This window comes from Ostrea edulis, chromosome 1 (genome assembly GCF_947568905.1).
Source record: "Ostrea edulis chromosome 1, xbOstEdul1.1, whole genome shotgun sequence".
Lineage (NCBI taxonomy): Eukaryota > Metazoa > Mollusca > Bivalvia > Ostreida > Ostreidae > Ostrea > Ostrea edulis.
In genome coordinates this window covers 87,089,614-87,107,326 of record NC_079164.1, presented here as the reverse complement: position 1 = coordinate 87,107,326, position 17,713 = coordinate 87,089,614, and the positions used below count along the sequence as shown (strand labels likewise).

Here is a 17,713-nt window from a genome sequence, read left to right as displayed (position 1 = left end):
ATTTTGAACAAACACTGAATGCATGTTGCATGATTTAGAAATGAAGTGAAATTTGGATAAGATTTAGCTATTAGAAATGTGTAAAGTTCACCAGCCCCCAGGGTCTTTGCCCTCCTGGTACCACCCCTTGAACCATTGAGGACTTTGAACGGACCCAATTCCCTGCATCCATTAGCTTATAGTAGTGAAACATGATTTCATAAACAAAATGTTTCTGTATATCTGATACAAAATCATGTCTTCCAAAATTCTCATGAAGCCATTTCTTGTTCATTTTGAAAGAAAAAAAAATTCTTAAAATTTAGAATAATTCTATGGCCAACCATTGTAGAGACATGATGATAAAACTCCTACTTTAATTTTATTGCCATATTTCATTCATAGATACAATGTTATGTTATTTTCAAAGATGAAATTGGCATCAGGATACAATATTGGTATATATATATATATGCAATATTGGGTTATTGTAGACTATTGTAAAATGAGATTAATAGCATTTCATCTAAATTGAACCAGAAATGTCTTCAGGTGAATATTTTGATAAAGGACAATTTTTGTAAAAACAACAAAAGTGTAACAAAATGTTTGTTTGTGGAGTGTGACACTTGTCTGACTTCTGCAATTCAAACGGATCTTGGCTATGCCCCTGTAAAACAGCAATTTCTGATAACAACATGAAAAGTAATTAAAAGTTATTATCATAGGAGTTGATACAGGAATTTGATTTTATATTTAATCTCTTTGTTGTAGTAGTGATTTTATTCTCGTTATTATAACTAATAAGTGTTGTGATTGTACCATGTTTCTTTTTAAATGATTGATTTTTAGTGGATTTTGTAGTGATTAATAGTTCACGTGGGAGTGAGTTATTTGATGTGCACTGTAGTGTGATTGTTAGCAATAATGTTAAGTCCTGAATGTTATTGAAAATTCATTCAAGTAATAACTGACTGCATTCAATTGTCAAGAAATTTATACTGATTGGAAAAGAGATATATTATTTCTATAAAATTTAAAGATGATTAGAATTGAAAGAAAAAGTTTTCATGGCTGCAATATCTTTTATTCATGTTCATCAGTCTCTGAGAATTGATATATAAATGATATCCTTAATTAAACATTTTAATTTGTAGGTTTAAGTGTCACAGAGACTGTACAAGTCGTGCCCCATCACAATGTCACCCAGATTACTACTCTATCGACCTTCGACACAGAGATGGTAAGGATGATTGGTTTGATACATCATGTAAACACAACAGAAAGTTCAAGTAAACACAACAGAAAGTTCACGTAAACACGACAGAAAGTTCACGTAAACACGACAGAAAGTTCACGTAAACACGACAGAAAGTTCAAGTAAACACGACAGAAAGTTCAAGTAAACACGACAGAAAGTTCATGTAAACACGACAGAAAGTTCACGTAAACACGACAGAAAGTTCAAGTAAACACAACAGAAAGTTCACGTAAACACAACAGAAAGTTCACGTAAACACAACAGAAAGTTCACGTAAACACAACAGAAAGTTCACGTAAACACAACAGAAAGTTCAAGTAAACACAACAGAAAGTTCACGTAAACACAACAGAAAGTTCAAGTAAACACGACAGAAAGTTCATGTAAACACGACAGAAAGTTCACGGAAACACAACAGAAAGTTCAAGTAAACACGACAGAAAGTTCAAGTAAACACGACAGAAAGTTCATGTAAACACGACAGAAAGTTCAAGTAAACACAACAGAAAGTTCATGTAAACACAACAGAAAGTTCAAGTAAACACAACAGAAAGTTCAAGTAAACACAACAAGTAAACACGACAGAAAGTTCAAGTAAACACAACAGAAAGTTGTCGTATCATAATAACAAAGTCAAGGGCCCCTTTCAGATTTCCTCTTTTCTTAGATTTGAAAATTAATTTCTTTAGCTTTAGTCATGAAAACTTCTCTACATATCCTGCATGTATCAGGATCAGAAAAATTAGTATCACTAAAAATAATATCTATATAAAATGTAATGTTAGTATGCCGTTCAGGTATTTTGATAATAGACCTTGTGCTAACGAATGTGTTTCTAAGATTATACAGAAAAAAATTATTAATTTTATATTATTAAATTCTCATTTTTCTTAACAGGTTCCCCTAGTCCAAGTGCAGAAAGAAATGGCATTCATTTAAAACCAAACAAAATCAACTCAGTTCCAGTTTTCCATACAGATTCCGGTTCCAATCCTTCGTCATGTAATTCCTCTACCCCTTCCTCCCCCACAACTATGAGGTATACACCCTCTCCAGCTAATACACAGAACTCTCCAACTTTCACTTTTCCAGGTTAGTTTAAACTTTTGATATGGAATTGGGTTAAAAATTAGACTTCATTTGCATCTTTGATTTATTTAGTGATTTTGTGCTCTGTTTCAATTTGTGTCTTATAAAACTTTAATTGTTAATGTAAGCCTGAACTGACAAGGCACTTAAACACGGTATGTGACTGTAGGATATATTAGATAAAGAAAAAAATTACACAGAGAAAAAATTCTAGAGTTTAAAATGTAGTATTGATACAAGATGCATGTAATCATCAACAATAAGAGGGACTATCTGTCTTTGAGATGCTGAGAAACATAATTCTGTCAATCTACTTCCTCAGAGGCACTTATGGCATGCAAATGTACATTTAGTTTTAGAATAATGAATGGTTATGTAACAACAGAAGTTGTTGAAGGTGATAAAGAACAGTGTTAAGCTCAAGTTCCTGATCCAGAGATTGTACGTCCCTATGATTCTGTATAAGTTCCCACTGTTCTTACAGAGATTGTACATCCCTATGATTCTGTATTTGTTACCACTGTTCTTATAGAGATGGTACGTCCATATGATTCTGTATTTGTTACCACTGTTCTTATAGAGATGGTACCTCCATATGATTCTGTATATGTTCCCACTGGTCTTACAGATATTGTACGTCCATATGATTCTGTATTTGTTACCACTGTTCTTACAGAGATTGTACGTCCATATGATTCTGTATTTGTTCCCACTGGTCTTACAGAGATTGTACGTCCATATGATTCTGTATTTGTTACCACTGTTCTTACAGAGATTGTAGAATCTAGTGCTGATGGTGATGTCTTCATAGGAAAAGATCCCTCCTCCTCTAACAGCAGGTCAGTTTTAGACAAATGTTATTATACCCCCCGCAACAAGTTGTGGGGTGGTATACTGGAATCGGGTTGTCCGTCTGTCTGTCCGTCCGTCCGTCTGTAGACGCAATGGTTTCCGGGCTCTTAAGCATTATCCTTTCCACCTACCGTCACCATATCATACATATGGACTACCCATGGGATGAAGATGTTCCCTATTGATTTTGGGGTCAAAAGGTCAAAGGTCAAGCACACTGGACATTGAAGTAGCAATATGGTTTCCGGGCTCTAAAGCGTTATCCTTTCCACCTACAGTCACCATATCATACATATGGACTACCCGTGGGATGAAGATGTTCCCTATCGATTTTGGGGTCAAAGGTCAAGCGCACTGGACATCGAAGTAGCAATATGGTTTCCGGGCTCTAAAGCGTTATCCTTTCCACCTACAGTCACCATATCATACATATGGACTACCCGTGGGATGAAGATGTTCCCTATCGATTTTGGGGTCCAAAGGTCAAGTGCACTGGACATCGAAGTAGCAATATGGTTTCCGGGCTCTAAAGCGTTATCCTTTCCACCTACAGTCACCATATCATACATATGGACTACCCGTGGGATGAAGATGTTCCCTATCGATTTTGGGGTCCAAAGGTCAAGTGCACTGGACATCGAAGTAGCAATATGGTTTCCGGGCTCTAAAGCATTATCCTTTCCACCTACAGTCACCATATCATACATATGGACTACCCGTGGGATGAAGATGTTCCCTATCGATTTTGGGGTCAAAAGGTCAAAGGTCAAGCACACTGGACATCGAAGTAGCAATATGGTTTCCGGGCTCTAAAGTGTTATCCTTTCCACCTACAGTCACCATATCATACATATGGACTACCCATGGGATGAAGATGTTCCCTATCGATTTTGGGGTCCAAAGGTCAAGTGCACTGGACATCGAAGTAGCAATATGGTTTCCGGGCTCTAAAGCATTATCCTTTCCACCTACAGTCACCATATCATACATATGGACTACCCGTGGGATGAAGATGTTCCCTATCGATTTTGGGGTCAAAAGGTCAAAGGTCAAGCACACTGGACATCGAAGTAGCAATATGGTTTCCGGGCTCTAAAGTGTTATCCTTTCCACCTACAGTCACCATATCATACATATGGACTACCCATGGGATGAAGATGTTCCCTATCGATTTTGGGGTCAAAAGGTCAAAGGTCACATGCACTGGACATCGAAGTAGCAATATGGTTCGGTTTGTCATGCCATTTGTTTTTTACACTCAGAAAAGAGGTAGTTTATACCTATTACCAACACCCTTTGGGAGATTGGGGTAAGCGGGGGGTATTCTTGGTGATCATTGCTCACAGTACCTCTTGTTCATTCAGCATCTGGCTAAGGAAACCTGACTAAACATAATTATTATCAAAGTACATGTATGTCACAACAGTACTACTCAGCAGCTTAAGATATTTTAATACAAGATAAAGACACCCTTTTTTTCACTGGTTTGAAAAATTTCTGCAACATAATGTGTTTGAATCATTACAACAAAACATTGTAGATTTTGTGTTCTGTTTCAGATATCCTTTGAAAAACTACAGTGTATATGATTTTGGTAGTTAATGAGATAATTTGATTTTTACAGAGATGTTGTTGGTACTAATACATCAGATGATAGCAACAAAACTCTAGTTGATGTAAGTAAAATTGGCATTATCATGTTCCTTATGATATAATCTATTTTCCAAACCCAGCAGATTATGCATTAATAGTCATAAAAATGTGTATTGTAATTACCAGTATTCAAATGTTAAGATATTTTGTTACCAATGAAAAAAGCATTGATTTACTTACTGTCAAACATGCATAATCTTTGTGTCTATATGTATTGTAGAGTAACGCATCAGAGAAGACATTAGAGAGAGAGGACTCCATGGACAGTCAGGATGGCATTATACACCACTGGGACCGGGGCAATAGTGTATGTATATAATATCTGTATATAAATGTATACACCAATGAGACCGGGGCAATAGTGTATGTATATAAATGTATACACCACTGGGACCGGGGCAATAGTGTATTTATATAATATCTGTATGTAAATGTATAGAATACTGGGAATGGGGCAATAGTGTATCTGTATATAACTGTACATGTATACACCAGTGAGACCGGGGCAATAGTCTATGCATGTTAACATGTGAGATGTACAAAGTTGAAGGTGTTTTCTCTTTTTACAGCTTTCTGTAACACTCAAAGAGTGGGATATTCCATTTGAGCAGTTAAAGTTCATGGACAAAATTGGGACAGGGCGATTTGGAACAGTATACAAGTAAGACACTTATTTATTAAGGATGGATTCTTCTCACATTTATTGGACATGTTGAGATGTGAGATTTTGAATGCAGCAACAATAGAATAGATATACATTCCTTTGACACACAGAAAACTGGGTGTTGTAGTTCTTGTTTTTTGTTGCATCAAGGTCATTTCAAAGTCACAACCTTTTCCGAATGAAGGACCTCGATATTCTATTAAGGTAGTACTCTACATCGTCATAATGGCTGACTTCCTTTAAAAACATGGATGAAAAAATCGATATCAGCAATATTTGACTTTTCCTTTTCCAGTTAGATACCTAGTTGAGTAGCTCAGTAGGTTAGAATACCGACTGCTGACCTGTAGGTCGCAGGTTCGAGTCCAGCAGGGGTTTTAAATTTTTTTCAGATTACCTTCTACTAAAACTGTATTTTTTGACAAAATAAAGTAAATTTGAAATTTTTCAACTTCAAAATATTTTTGTACATATCCTCCACTTTTCATCTACATCAAATTTCTCTGGTGTAGCACACCTCCTTAAAGAAGGCAAAAATTGCACATTCTTAAGACTTATTTCAGAATTTATCCTTATTTGCAGCATAAACATGTATCTGTCATTTAGCACAGCAGAATTGATAACTCCAACAAATGAAATAAGATGTAAGGTAGACCAAATACGGAACTTTCGGGATGTGACGGAACAACCGGCCTGGAGGTCATAAAACTTTTTTGAGCACGTTTTCAAACTCAAACTCTGTGCTCTGAATTGTAATCAGACTCAAACGTCAAGGTTATAAAACTTTTATAAAATCATTCTCATACTCAAATAGAGAACATGTTCAAGATTTTTCGAGTATGCTGGGAGCTTGCTCAGAGTTGTACTCATAACAAACATGGCTGAGTTTGAGTATGAGTATAGTAAAAGTTTTATAACCTCCGGGCCAGATTATATTTGACGTTTATACACCACGGTCACGTGATAACAACCAATTGTAAGGCAAAATTGACATCGATGCAAATGATGTTTCGCTTTCAAACGGTCCGTAAAGAGCTATGAGCAGTCCTACGATGACGATCTAAGTTACTAATGGTGCTTAGTACCAGGGTGTAAATTAGATGGAAGGGAAAAGGCACATTTAGACACGTATCATTGGATGCAAGACATGAAGTTTTACCGATATCCTCAAGATATTCCCTAGATTTATTTCCCTCGCCAAACCACGTAATTTAATCAAATGCATTTTCCTATAAAATGGTTGCAGTGATTCCTTTCTTTCAAAGATAGCATTTAAATGCAGGAATTTGATAGCAATTGACGTAACCCACGCTTGTTTACTTAGTTGTTATTGTAATCCACAAGTGACATGCCCTACAAATTACTCTCAATGCGTGATAAAAGTCAGAGTGGATCCGTATCTCAAAAGTCCCGTATTTCCTCTGATAGTTTTAAATTGTTATTTCTGTCAAACATTATTGTTAAAGTTTTTGGACCTTTTCCAATAATTACAATAGAAATATCAGATCATACAAGAAAGAGAAGAAGATTTTCTAAAAAAAAAAAATCTTTTAAAGGGGCATGAACACGATTTGAGCTGAAAATTTTCAAATTTTTCCATTTTTAATGTTTAGAATGCTTAACTGGGGTATTTCTAAATTTAATATACTCAGATACTTTTGTCAATTATAACTTATTCCTTTATTTCTGAAAATATCTTGCTGTGATTCTTTTCTACCAGAGACAAAGGCCACCACTTGAAAACTTTTTAAGTGATAATTTACTTTATTATATGATTGAATAATTCCTAGCTCTCTAATTGGCTGAGATCCAACAATGTAGAAATCATACTACGTTATGTTTACCTGCACGTCACCTTCCAGGTGAACATAAGGAATTATTTTTTCCACATAGGACCAAAAATAGGTCGGGAACTTTCAATTTGACGCGATCGATTATACTTATTTTTGCCGTCCAATGAAATTCCGCGTTTCTCACTGGGTTCGGCTAAGATTTCAGCAGATGTACGTATATAAACACAATCTTGAAGGGTTTTTTAATCATATAATAAAACAATTGTTGCTGTTTTTGAGGTCAATACGATGATTTAGCCACCTTTGAAGTACAATATTCACCTCGCCCTTCGGACTCGGTGAATATTGTACTCCTCAGGTGTCTAAATCATCCTATTGACCTCAAAAACAGCAATAATTGTATAATACTGTTGATTCCACTGGAATAATTTAAGTTCTCCAGACTCCATCTTAGTGATAAATGTTACCGATGATAGTAAGAAAGAGGAATAACCCACATGTTTCATAACTAAAGAAAAGATATTTCTCACATTATCACCAGTAATTGAGATCAACTTTACCCACGTGAGATTTTTCTATTTTACACTGCTGCAATATCATTTGATTGTGACGTCATACATTTTATATGGTTTATGTTACATGGTGTAGTACAGTGGAACCCCGTTATTACGTTTTCCATTTTGTCACGATAAAATAACGTAATACCGGGGGCAATGTAATAAACGTTCTCAGTGAAATCTGTTAAAAATATCATTTGGAAATTGTATATCGTCCGTTGGTACTCCGTGAAGGGGTGTGTGAATATATCTTTACTGTTTCTTTGTTTAAAAGACTATTATACTTTGTTTTATTTACATCTTATCTTTAATGTCCGTAATTCTTCATGTTCTTATCCCTTTTCTTTATTTCTGGTGTAGGATACATAAGGATGTTTTGATAAACGTTTTTTCTGCATTCGTTTGGACCGCCATTTTGTTCAACTTTAAAACAATGCGTTCATGTAAATTTCTATCAATAACTCGTTCCGGTTCGTATTCAACATTCGTATTAAAAAAATAACAAAACATCATTTTATTAAGTTCTCTAATTACACAATACACAACACAATAAAAAAAATCCCACCCCAAAACAACAAAACTATAGACACAAAATGCACACGATACCCAACACTTACACACTTTTCTCACCAACAATAAACACGGAGAACAATTTAAGCGCAATCCACATAAAAAAAATATATAATGATGCACGAAGATTTCATTTATAACGCTAAATGATGGCACTAAAATCACGTGCGCATCAAGGGATTTTAGAATATTCACTGAGGTAAATGTCGTGCGCGAATCGGCCGATAACACAGGACAGTTTGATTGGTGTATGTATGGATGAGATTTACGAACACCCAAGCTGCATGTCCAAACAACAGACAATTTTTTAATTGACCACCTTTCGTCACCTATGTCCAATCAGTTACTTAAGCGGTTTTAACAATGCTACGATAAATCTTGTCTTTCATGTTCGGTACCAAAGCTGTCCGTAAATAGAGTTTTAATAGCGAAGGTAATCACACTATGTTGACCACTTAGGTGGTTGAGAAATTAATTCTTCGATTATCAAAATATGAAAAATGAAGTAAATTTCATAGAGTACAATGTCTAAATAAACATTATTTAATTGTTTATCACTGGCTTCGATACGAGGTATTCACCTGTATTGATGTCGCTAGATCTATCGAAGCGTGATCAGTCAAGCGTCTCTAATCCCCAAACAGACCAGGAAATTTACGTGGTGACTGCCTCAGACAGTCAAGGTGTGAATGGCTTATTATTTTGAGAATCATTATTGAATAATTAGGGGTTTATTACGTTTTTGTCGGAAATTTTACAACGTAATACCGAGTCCCGGCATCTTAGGTCAACGTAATAACGAGGTCTATTTTATATAGGTTTGTTAAGAAATGGTTTTGTGCTTTGAAATTCCAACGTAATATGCGGACTAACATATTAAAGGGGGAACGTAATAACGGGGTTCCACTGTAAATATTTTGTGTTGTTTTTCTTTAAATTTCATTTTGATATAGCTTTCTGATGGACAACCTTGGGTTGTTTTTTTATTAACACTTTATAAGTGTAAATCATTTTGGGTTATGCTCTTTCTGCCTGTCTAATTAGTTTTCGCATTGAAGTTCAAATGATTTTGATAATTTGGAATTTTCTCATTGCTCCTGAATTTATTCACTAAACTGTGGGTAAAATGTGAGGAAATGATCCTTTATTATGTACTCGTGTGGGAGAGGGGAATTCCATGGAACAAGATTCGCTGTGTAGGACTTGGCAAAGCCTCATCCTAGATTGCAAATCTTGTCCCCTTGGTGGAATTTCCTTATCCCACACTCGTACTAATGATGAATTTTATCAATCCTCTAATCTGTCTGAATTATGACAAGAATCCATTCTTAAAGAACCTGTTTTTAAGTGTAAAGGTTGAATATTGATTAGAAATGAATTATTTAAGATGAAAAGTCAGAACTTGTATATGTAAGGGATACCATTCCTATTGTAGGGGCACATGGCATGGACAAGTAGCCATTAAAATGTTACATATGGACCCTGACTCTGACAACAACCAAGCTCAGCTTTCAGCATTCAAACTAGAGGTATGTCATAAACAGGGAATGATCTCGGAATTTAACAATAACAGCTGCATGTAAGTCATAAGTAGCTAAAGTATTAGGGTTTGAATTATATACAATTGTGTGTGTGATATCCTTGTGTCATACATAACATACATTTATTTCAATATAATTGCATCTTTATATAGGTTGAAAGACATAGTTGAAAGACCTTTATTTATATATTATGTGAATCTGACATGATACCAAGAAACAATGAATTCCCCACTCAAAAATTGATCAATAAAACCACCTAGGTATCTCACTTTTTTGTAGGATTTACAGTGACCATTACATTCAATTTGAAAATCATAAACACCTGATAGTTTTTTCTGGCTTGGATTTCTCAAAAAAAAATCTCAAACTTAGTTTGAGTTTTCTGTTATTTGATCTGTCAAAATTTGAGTAAAATCTCAGGCTTAAGTCAAAATTTCGACTTAAGTTCCTTCTGAGAAATCCAGCTCCAGATTCAAATAAAAGATAACTTCTTGTCTATGAGCCAATTTGAACACTGTTTCAAACATTTCTAAATTTTTCTGAAATAATTTTTGAATTTTTGTGAGAGGATAGAATAGCACTATCATCTGTTATAAAATAAGTTTACATTCATCATCTATGCTGGAAGCCATATCATTGACATGGATTAAAAACAACAAAGGACTTAAAATACTGCCTTGCGGTACCCCACACTCAAGAAAACCAGGGTATGACATACTATTTTCTAATTTTAAAAACTTGATTAATAAGATTTAAACCATTTGGTATTCCTTATTCCAATACCGTCAAGTTTTTTGCATGAGATTTCATGGTCAACAATGTCAAAGACCTTTTGTAGATAGAGCATAAGCATCGTAGTGTAAAGACCTTTTGCTGTAGAAAATTTTCCTATAAAATTGGACTTGAACTCGAAAAAGATTTTGTCATGAATTTTTTTTAAGTTGAGAATAAGTAACGTTCTCTAAAACCTTGGAAACAATACTTAAAATATTAATAAGTCAGACTCTATAATTTCCAACATCAAGCAAACTTCTTTTTATACAAAGGTTTGATTCTTGCCACTTTCATAGCATTGGCTACAATACCAGAAGTAATGGATATGTTTATATTACAAGTAATGGGTAATTTAACAAAAAATCTGCTCCAACTTTAATGAATCTTGCTGTAATGTCATCCACTCTTGTACTCTCTGTAGAGTTGAGATTTAAGCATTCTATATTTAGATAAAATCTTCACTTGCAATTTTTTTTTAAACTTAAAGATAAAAAACAGATCACCAACACATCATGGGAATGTGATTTCAAATTTATTTGGTTGACCAGTTTCGACCTTAGACGGTCGTCATCAGAACAAGTAAAATGCTGAGATTTAGCTACTGAGGTGCAAATTTAGCTACGGAGGTGCAAATTCCAGCTAATGTTGTCAGATAAGAATAGAAACAATGGTTCATGGTAACAAATATATGAATCAAATGTGTTAAAATATAGAGGTTTTTTTTAAATTGATAGAGTGTTTATTATGGGGATGGATATAAACTTTAATTAAAGAGTCCATAAATTCCATAAATATTCGCAGTTTGGGATTATCTTTATCCTTTTCTATGTAAGTTCACAGAAAAATTTGTAATCTCTTTGGCCTGATTTCTGGTATTGGTAAATGGTTCCGTCTCTTTCGTTGATCAGGTCCAGGATAGTTAATGACATCCATGGTCCAGTGCACTGCTTTAATCAAATTTCCTTGACTGGGGTCACTTCATCTAAAACTATCAATTATCTCCTGGAAATTATTCTAAGAAGAATTTATGCATGATGTAAAGGGGGGGGGGGGGGTATAGATATGTTTTTCTTTCAGGATTTCTGGATGTAGTTCTTTAAAGATCTAGTTTTGTAGTGTTATGCTGTGTGTAATGCCCTCTAGATGTATTTCTAAAGTAGAGACAAGTCACAGGTAGAAATCAGTTACAGGGTTTTAACAAACCAAGCTCAGGTCTTGGTATTCAGTTGGGGATAAAGAAAGTGGTCTGAGGGTAGACAAAGGCTCTGCTCTCAGTATTCAAACTAGAAGGAAGATCCAGACAGAGAGCAACCTCAAAATTTAAACTGACATCAAAATTAGGCTCTTCATGAATTTTTGGGAATGCAGAGTTGCATGTACATGTATGAACAAAAAACTACCAATCTTCTCTCCCAGCATTCAAACTTAAAGGTAACAATGCACTTTGGCTCATAACATTCTTGGACAGGATTTGTATTCACTATGAGTGTTCACCCCAAAAATAAAATATTTGAAAATGTAAGTTAAAAATGTCATAAATGTTAACCAGTAACACAAAGAAAATGTCTTCTTTTAAGCATGATGTAATATTTTGTTGATTGGAGATATTTACATTGATTGGAGATATTTACATTGATTTGAGTTTCTTGATTTAAGGTGGCCATGCTGAAGAACACCAGGCATGAAAACCTGTTACTGTTTATGGGTGCATGCATGAAACCTCCACAACTTGCCATAGTTACCAGGTAAACTGAAAGAAAATATCTAGAAGAGAGGTATATTTCAAAGAATTTTGAAGGTACATGTAAATATAAGTTAAAACAGTCATTTAAATTTGTTGATATACATGCTCTGTGTATGCTTCTTTGATAGTTACTGCAGTGGTCAGACTCTCTACACATATGTCCGTACCAATGTCCGAGAAAAATTCAACATGAACAAAACAATACTGATAGCTCAACAAATAGCACAGGTAGGCCTTTGTTTTGTAACTCAAATACAAATGTATGTTCAGGATTTAAAACTGAGGGTAATTCTGTAGTTCCAGGCAAGTGTAGAAACTATCAGACTAGTTAACTGTAGGCTTGTGTAGTGTGGGGGACAAGCAAACATAGAGCACAGGATTTCAAATATTTTAGCTCACCCGAGCTGAAAGCTCAATTGAGCTTTTCTGATCACCCAATGTCCATCTGTAAACTTTTCACATTATCGACTTCTTCTCCAGAACCACTGGGCCAATTTCAACCAAACTTGGCACAAAGCATCCTTAGGTGGAGGGGATTCAAATTTGTTCAAATGAATGGCCTTCAAAGGGTAGATATTCATGAAAATGCAAAAATAGGGTGGGGTCATTTAAAAATCTTCTCAAGAACAAAAAAAAAATTTCCTCTAGTGTGTTAAACCTGACAAGTTGAAATTTACATGAAAGCTTCCTAACATAGTGCAGATTCAAGTTTGTTAAAATCATAGCCCCCAGGGTTAAGGTGGGGCCACAGTAAGGAATCAAAGTTTTACATGCAAATATATAGGGAAAATCTTTTAAAATATTCTTTTCAAGAACCACTGGGCCAGATAGTTGAAAGGACGTCCTTTCATGTGATCCTCTAGTGTGAGACCTTGACCTGGACATTTGACATACTTTGCATTAAAATCTTACCTATTCAATATGTCATGAACTATCTAAGGTAGACCTTTTATATTTTGTATATAAATTTCATATGGCAAGACCTTTTATTTCACATCATGTCCTTTGACCTTGTGACCTTGAACTCTGAGTTTGACCTTCTTTTAAGAAAAGATAACCTGAACAAGAACCACTGGGCCAGAAAAGTTGAAATTTCCATGAAAACTTTCTGACATAGTGTAGATTCAAATTTGTTCAAATCATGCCCCCCCCCCCCCCCCCCCCCCCCTTAGTTGTAGGATGGGGCCACAATAGGGGATCAAAGTTTTACTTTGGGATATAAAGGAAAAATCTTTAAGAATCTTTTTTTGTAGAACCACGGGGCACGAAAAGTTGTAATTTACAAGAAACTTCCTGACATAAAGTAGATTGAATTTTGTTCAAATTATGACCTCCAGTGGTGGAGTGGGGCCACGATAGGTGGGGCCACAATAGAGGATCAAAGTTTGACTTTGACATTGGGGTTTGACCTACTTTTAAAAAATCTGACGTATCCAATATCTCCGGAACTGTCATATTTTGTACATATATGTAGATTTCTTATGGCAAGACCTTTCATTTCATGCCATGATCTATGACTTTGACCTTCTCCAGAACAGCAAGGTTATGCAAGTCATATTGGTGTTAAAACATCCCAATGTTGTATAAATTCATGTCCAGTTATGCCATGACCTTTTGGAAATAATTTGGGGCCAGAACAGGGGGTCAAAATTCTTCATGGGAATAAAGAAAAAGAAACCTCTGGAAATCACAACAGCTTAATAATGGCAGGACCAAGATGACTCAGGTGAGCAATGTGGCCCATGGGCCTTTTTTATATGCACAACATCATGGGGTTTTGACACAATCTGAGCAAACTGATATACATATGTTACAGTATAACTCTATATACTATATATTCCAGTTTGCTCAGATTGTGTCAAAACCCTGTGCACATCATTATAAGTGAAGACTTGTAGCTGTCCTGACTGTGGCCACAAAGCGCTCAGCCCATAAATCCTGTTCATATGATCGAAAATTAGTGCAACATATTATCAACTTTCCATGCAACCTTCATTGTCTCAAAAGTAAAGTAGCCAAAGAATTATTGGTTTGTGTCTTGACGAAATTCATAAATGAATCTTGAACATGGGTGATGCTAACACACTTTAAAGAACATTGAGAATAGGAGACAACTTTCATTGATTGTCACTGTATCTTACAACAAGTGACTTTGATTCTGACCTGCTGTTGTAGTATATACTAAAATACAAGCATACAAAATAGTTGTGTCTTTATGTATATATCTGAGGGCATCTTTAAGTTGGTGTTAGCAAAACCTGTGATCATTCAAGACACATATATTTGTCAATATTTGTGGAATATTGGTGCATGTAGATGTTCATCTGACACACAAATTTTATTAATAAATTGTTGCCTTATACAGTGTATGTGTGTAACATTTTTGTTGAAATTATGGAATTTTTATGTTGAATCCTCAAATTTCTTGGAGGAAGTTTAATCCCTCATAGTCCGAAATATCTGACGTTTTCCTGGCTTTTTTATGATTTTTCCTGGCACGGTAAATATCAAAATCATAAAAAAGCCAGGAAAGCGTCAGATATTTCGGACTAAATCCCTCATTGAAATTTCATGTAAACAAATGTGATGTACATCTTGGGTCTTATGATTTTGGATGTTGGAAATGAGTGTTGAATGTGTTATACTCTCCCAGACCTTTCTAGAGACTTTGAGGACTTGTTGAGAGATTTTGGTTTTGCAGGGGAGTGTGTCCTCAGACTCCTCTTACTGTTGATGTGATATTCTATTTATATGTTCTAGTATGGTCAGCATGCCTTGATAAAATACAGTTTTAAATGTACATGTAAAAAGGCAAAATCTATAATATGGTTGTTGTGTTTTCAAGGGCATGGGCTATCTACATGCTAGAGGAATCATCCACAAAGATTTAAAAACAAAGAATATTTTCCTAGAAAATGGCAAAGTTGTGATCACAGACTTTGGTTTATTTAGTGTGACCAAAATTTGCCATGGCAACAGGTATGTATTGCAGTTATTAGTGTTCATCTCCTTTCAATACACCCAGAATTACAAAACATTTGAAGCATGCTAGAGTCCTTATTCGTAAATGACAACTTATTTTGAAATTTTCCTTATGTCAAGCAGTAATCTGTTTTGTCAGTACATTGTACCAGTATTACAGAAGGTTACATACCTTACATAATTTATATGTATATCACAAAATACAATTAGATCATCTCTGTGTGTTACAGGAAAGGTGATTGGCTGCACATTTCCCCGGGCTGGTTGTGTTACCTCTCTCCAGAGGTCATTCGATGTCTGCATTCAGGACGATCTAAAGTAGACTTACCATTTTCTGAAAAGTCAGATGTTTACGCATTTGGGTACGCTTGATGAACATATTTTAAAAACATCAATATTTCTACTTCCAGGCAAAAAAAAAAAAAAAAAAAGATTGGGTAAAGATGAAAATTAATTACTTTGTGGAGTACAAAAATTGTAGTTGAGGTAATGTTCTGGTTTGTGGCTACATTTCTGTGGCATTACACCTATTACAGAGGCCATGCTTTGATATACCAGTAAGCTCAATGTGACGGAGGAATCTTGATCAGAAAAATGTACCTTGAATAGTTGTATTTAAGGGAACAAGAATCATGAAGACTGCACCTACCTGTATAAATCATGAAGACTGCGCCTATCTGTATACTTTAATAGCTGATTTTAGACATTTTGTCGTAAATGTGATGGACTTCCTGAATTTATATCAGTCTTCCTGACAGGATGGAAAGTTTTCTAGAATTTTTTATCTTGAATATTGACACTGATGGTTTTGTTTCTACAGTATCCCCAGTTAGGGTAGAATTTATATCCATCATTTTATCCCCAGTTAGTGGTGCTAGTGAAATTATATCCATCATTTTATCCCCAATTAGGGTTGCTAGTGAAATTATATCAAGCATTTTATCCCCAGTTAGTGGTGCTAGTGAAATTATATCAAGCATTTTATCCCGTTAGTGGTGCTAGTGAAATTATATCAAGCATCTTATCCCCAGTTAGTGGTGCTAATGAAATTATATCAAGCATCTTATCCCCAGTTAGAGGTGCTAGTGAAATTATATCAAGCATCTTATCCCCAATTAGTGGTGCTAGTGAAATTATATCAAGCATCTTATCCTCAGTTAGTGGTGCTAGTGAAATTATATCAAGCATCTTATCCCCAGTTAGTGGTGCTAGTGAAATTATATCAAGCATTTTATCACCAGTTAATGGTGCTAGTGAAATTAAATCAAGCATCTTATCCCCAGTTAGTGGTGCTAGTGAAATTATATCAAGCATTTTATCCCCAATTAGTGGTGCTAGTGAAATTATATCAAGCATTTTATCCCCAATTAGTGGTGCTAGTGAAATTATATCAAGCATTTTATCACCAATTAGTGGTGCTAGTGAAATTAAATCAAGCATCTTATGCCCAGTTATGGGTGCTATTGAAATTATATCAAGCATTTTATCCCCAATTAGGGGTGCTAGTAAAATCAAGCATTTTATCCCCAATTAGGGGTGCTAGTGAAATTATATCAAGCATTTTACATTAACAAAATACGTACTGTAATGATGCATGTGAAAAAAAATGCAAGAATTTACAGGTCAACTTGTTGGTCGAAAATATATGGTTGGTCGGGTCAGATTAAACGGGTGTTTTTGTAAATATTTTAAATTGTATGATCTTTTCAGTGCTGGAAAACACATGTAATAATATGAACTTGTTCGATTTCATTATTTCAAATCTCATACACACACATAATCAAACTGTGTTATCTTGAACTCGATGGGACAGAGTAAAAACTTTGAGATATCTGAGGAATTGAGATATTGAGGGTAAAATATTTAAAGAATAAATGGTTGGGACTTCTGAATCATTACGACATATCCACAGTATTCGAGATATGGAAGTTAAACTGTGTGTATCTATATATGTTTGATTGTTTGTTTCACGTCCCGTCAAGAGTTTTTTACTCATATTAAGACATAACCAGCTGTAGGTGAAGTACCACAAATTTAGACCTACGCTTAGTACTCGGGGCCGTAGCAGTGAGGGTTCTTTATCGTGTCAATGCCTGCAGCGACACTGGACCTCTGTTTTTAAGATCATATCTGAAAGACCCGTGATTCTCACTTCTAAAATTAAATGCGGAGCTTTTGGTGAAGGAGCAATCACAACCTATGTTAACATCTTAGGTTTGACGAGGATATGGCACGAGGGAGGCTCAAACAAACT

The 17,713-nt window shown here is 35.1% G+C and overlaps 1 protein-coding gene across 8 annotated transcripts in view; it reads left to right on the top strand.

Moving 5' to 3' along the window:
* The window catches only part of LOC125676453 (kinase suppressor of Ras 2-like), a 49,689-nt gene that overhangs the window by 23,836 nt on the left and 8,140 nt on the right, over window positions 1-17,713 (top strand). For all 8 annotated transcript variants that reach the window (XM_048914340.2, XM_048914334.2, XM_056164542.1 and 5 more), the window contains 11 exons: window positions 1,137-1,222; window positions 2,138-2,332; window positions 3,102-3,168; window positions 4,806-4,857; window positions 5,055-5,141; window positions 5,404-5,495; window positions 9,854-9,947; window positions 12,390-12,478; window positions 12,606-12,705; window positions 15,323-15,456; window positions 15,690-15,821. In XM_048914340.2, the coding sequence (XP_048770297.1) occupies window positions 1,137-1,222; window positions 2,138-2,332; window positions 3,102-3,168; window positions 4,806-4,857; window positions 5,055-5,141; window positions 5,404-5,495; window positions 9,854-9,947; window positions 12,390-12,478; window positions 12,606-12,705; window positions 15,323-15,456; window positions 15,690-15,821 (1,128 nt within the window). The remainder of the gene's footprint in view (window positions 1-1,136; window positions 1,223-2,137; window positions 2,333-3,101; window positions 3,169-4,805; window positions 4,858-5,054; window positions 5,142-5,403; window positions 5,496-9,853; window positions 9,948-12,389; window positions 12,479-12,605; window positions 12,706-15,322; window positions 15,457-15,689; window positions 15,822-17,713) is intronic.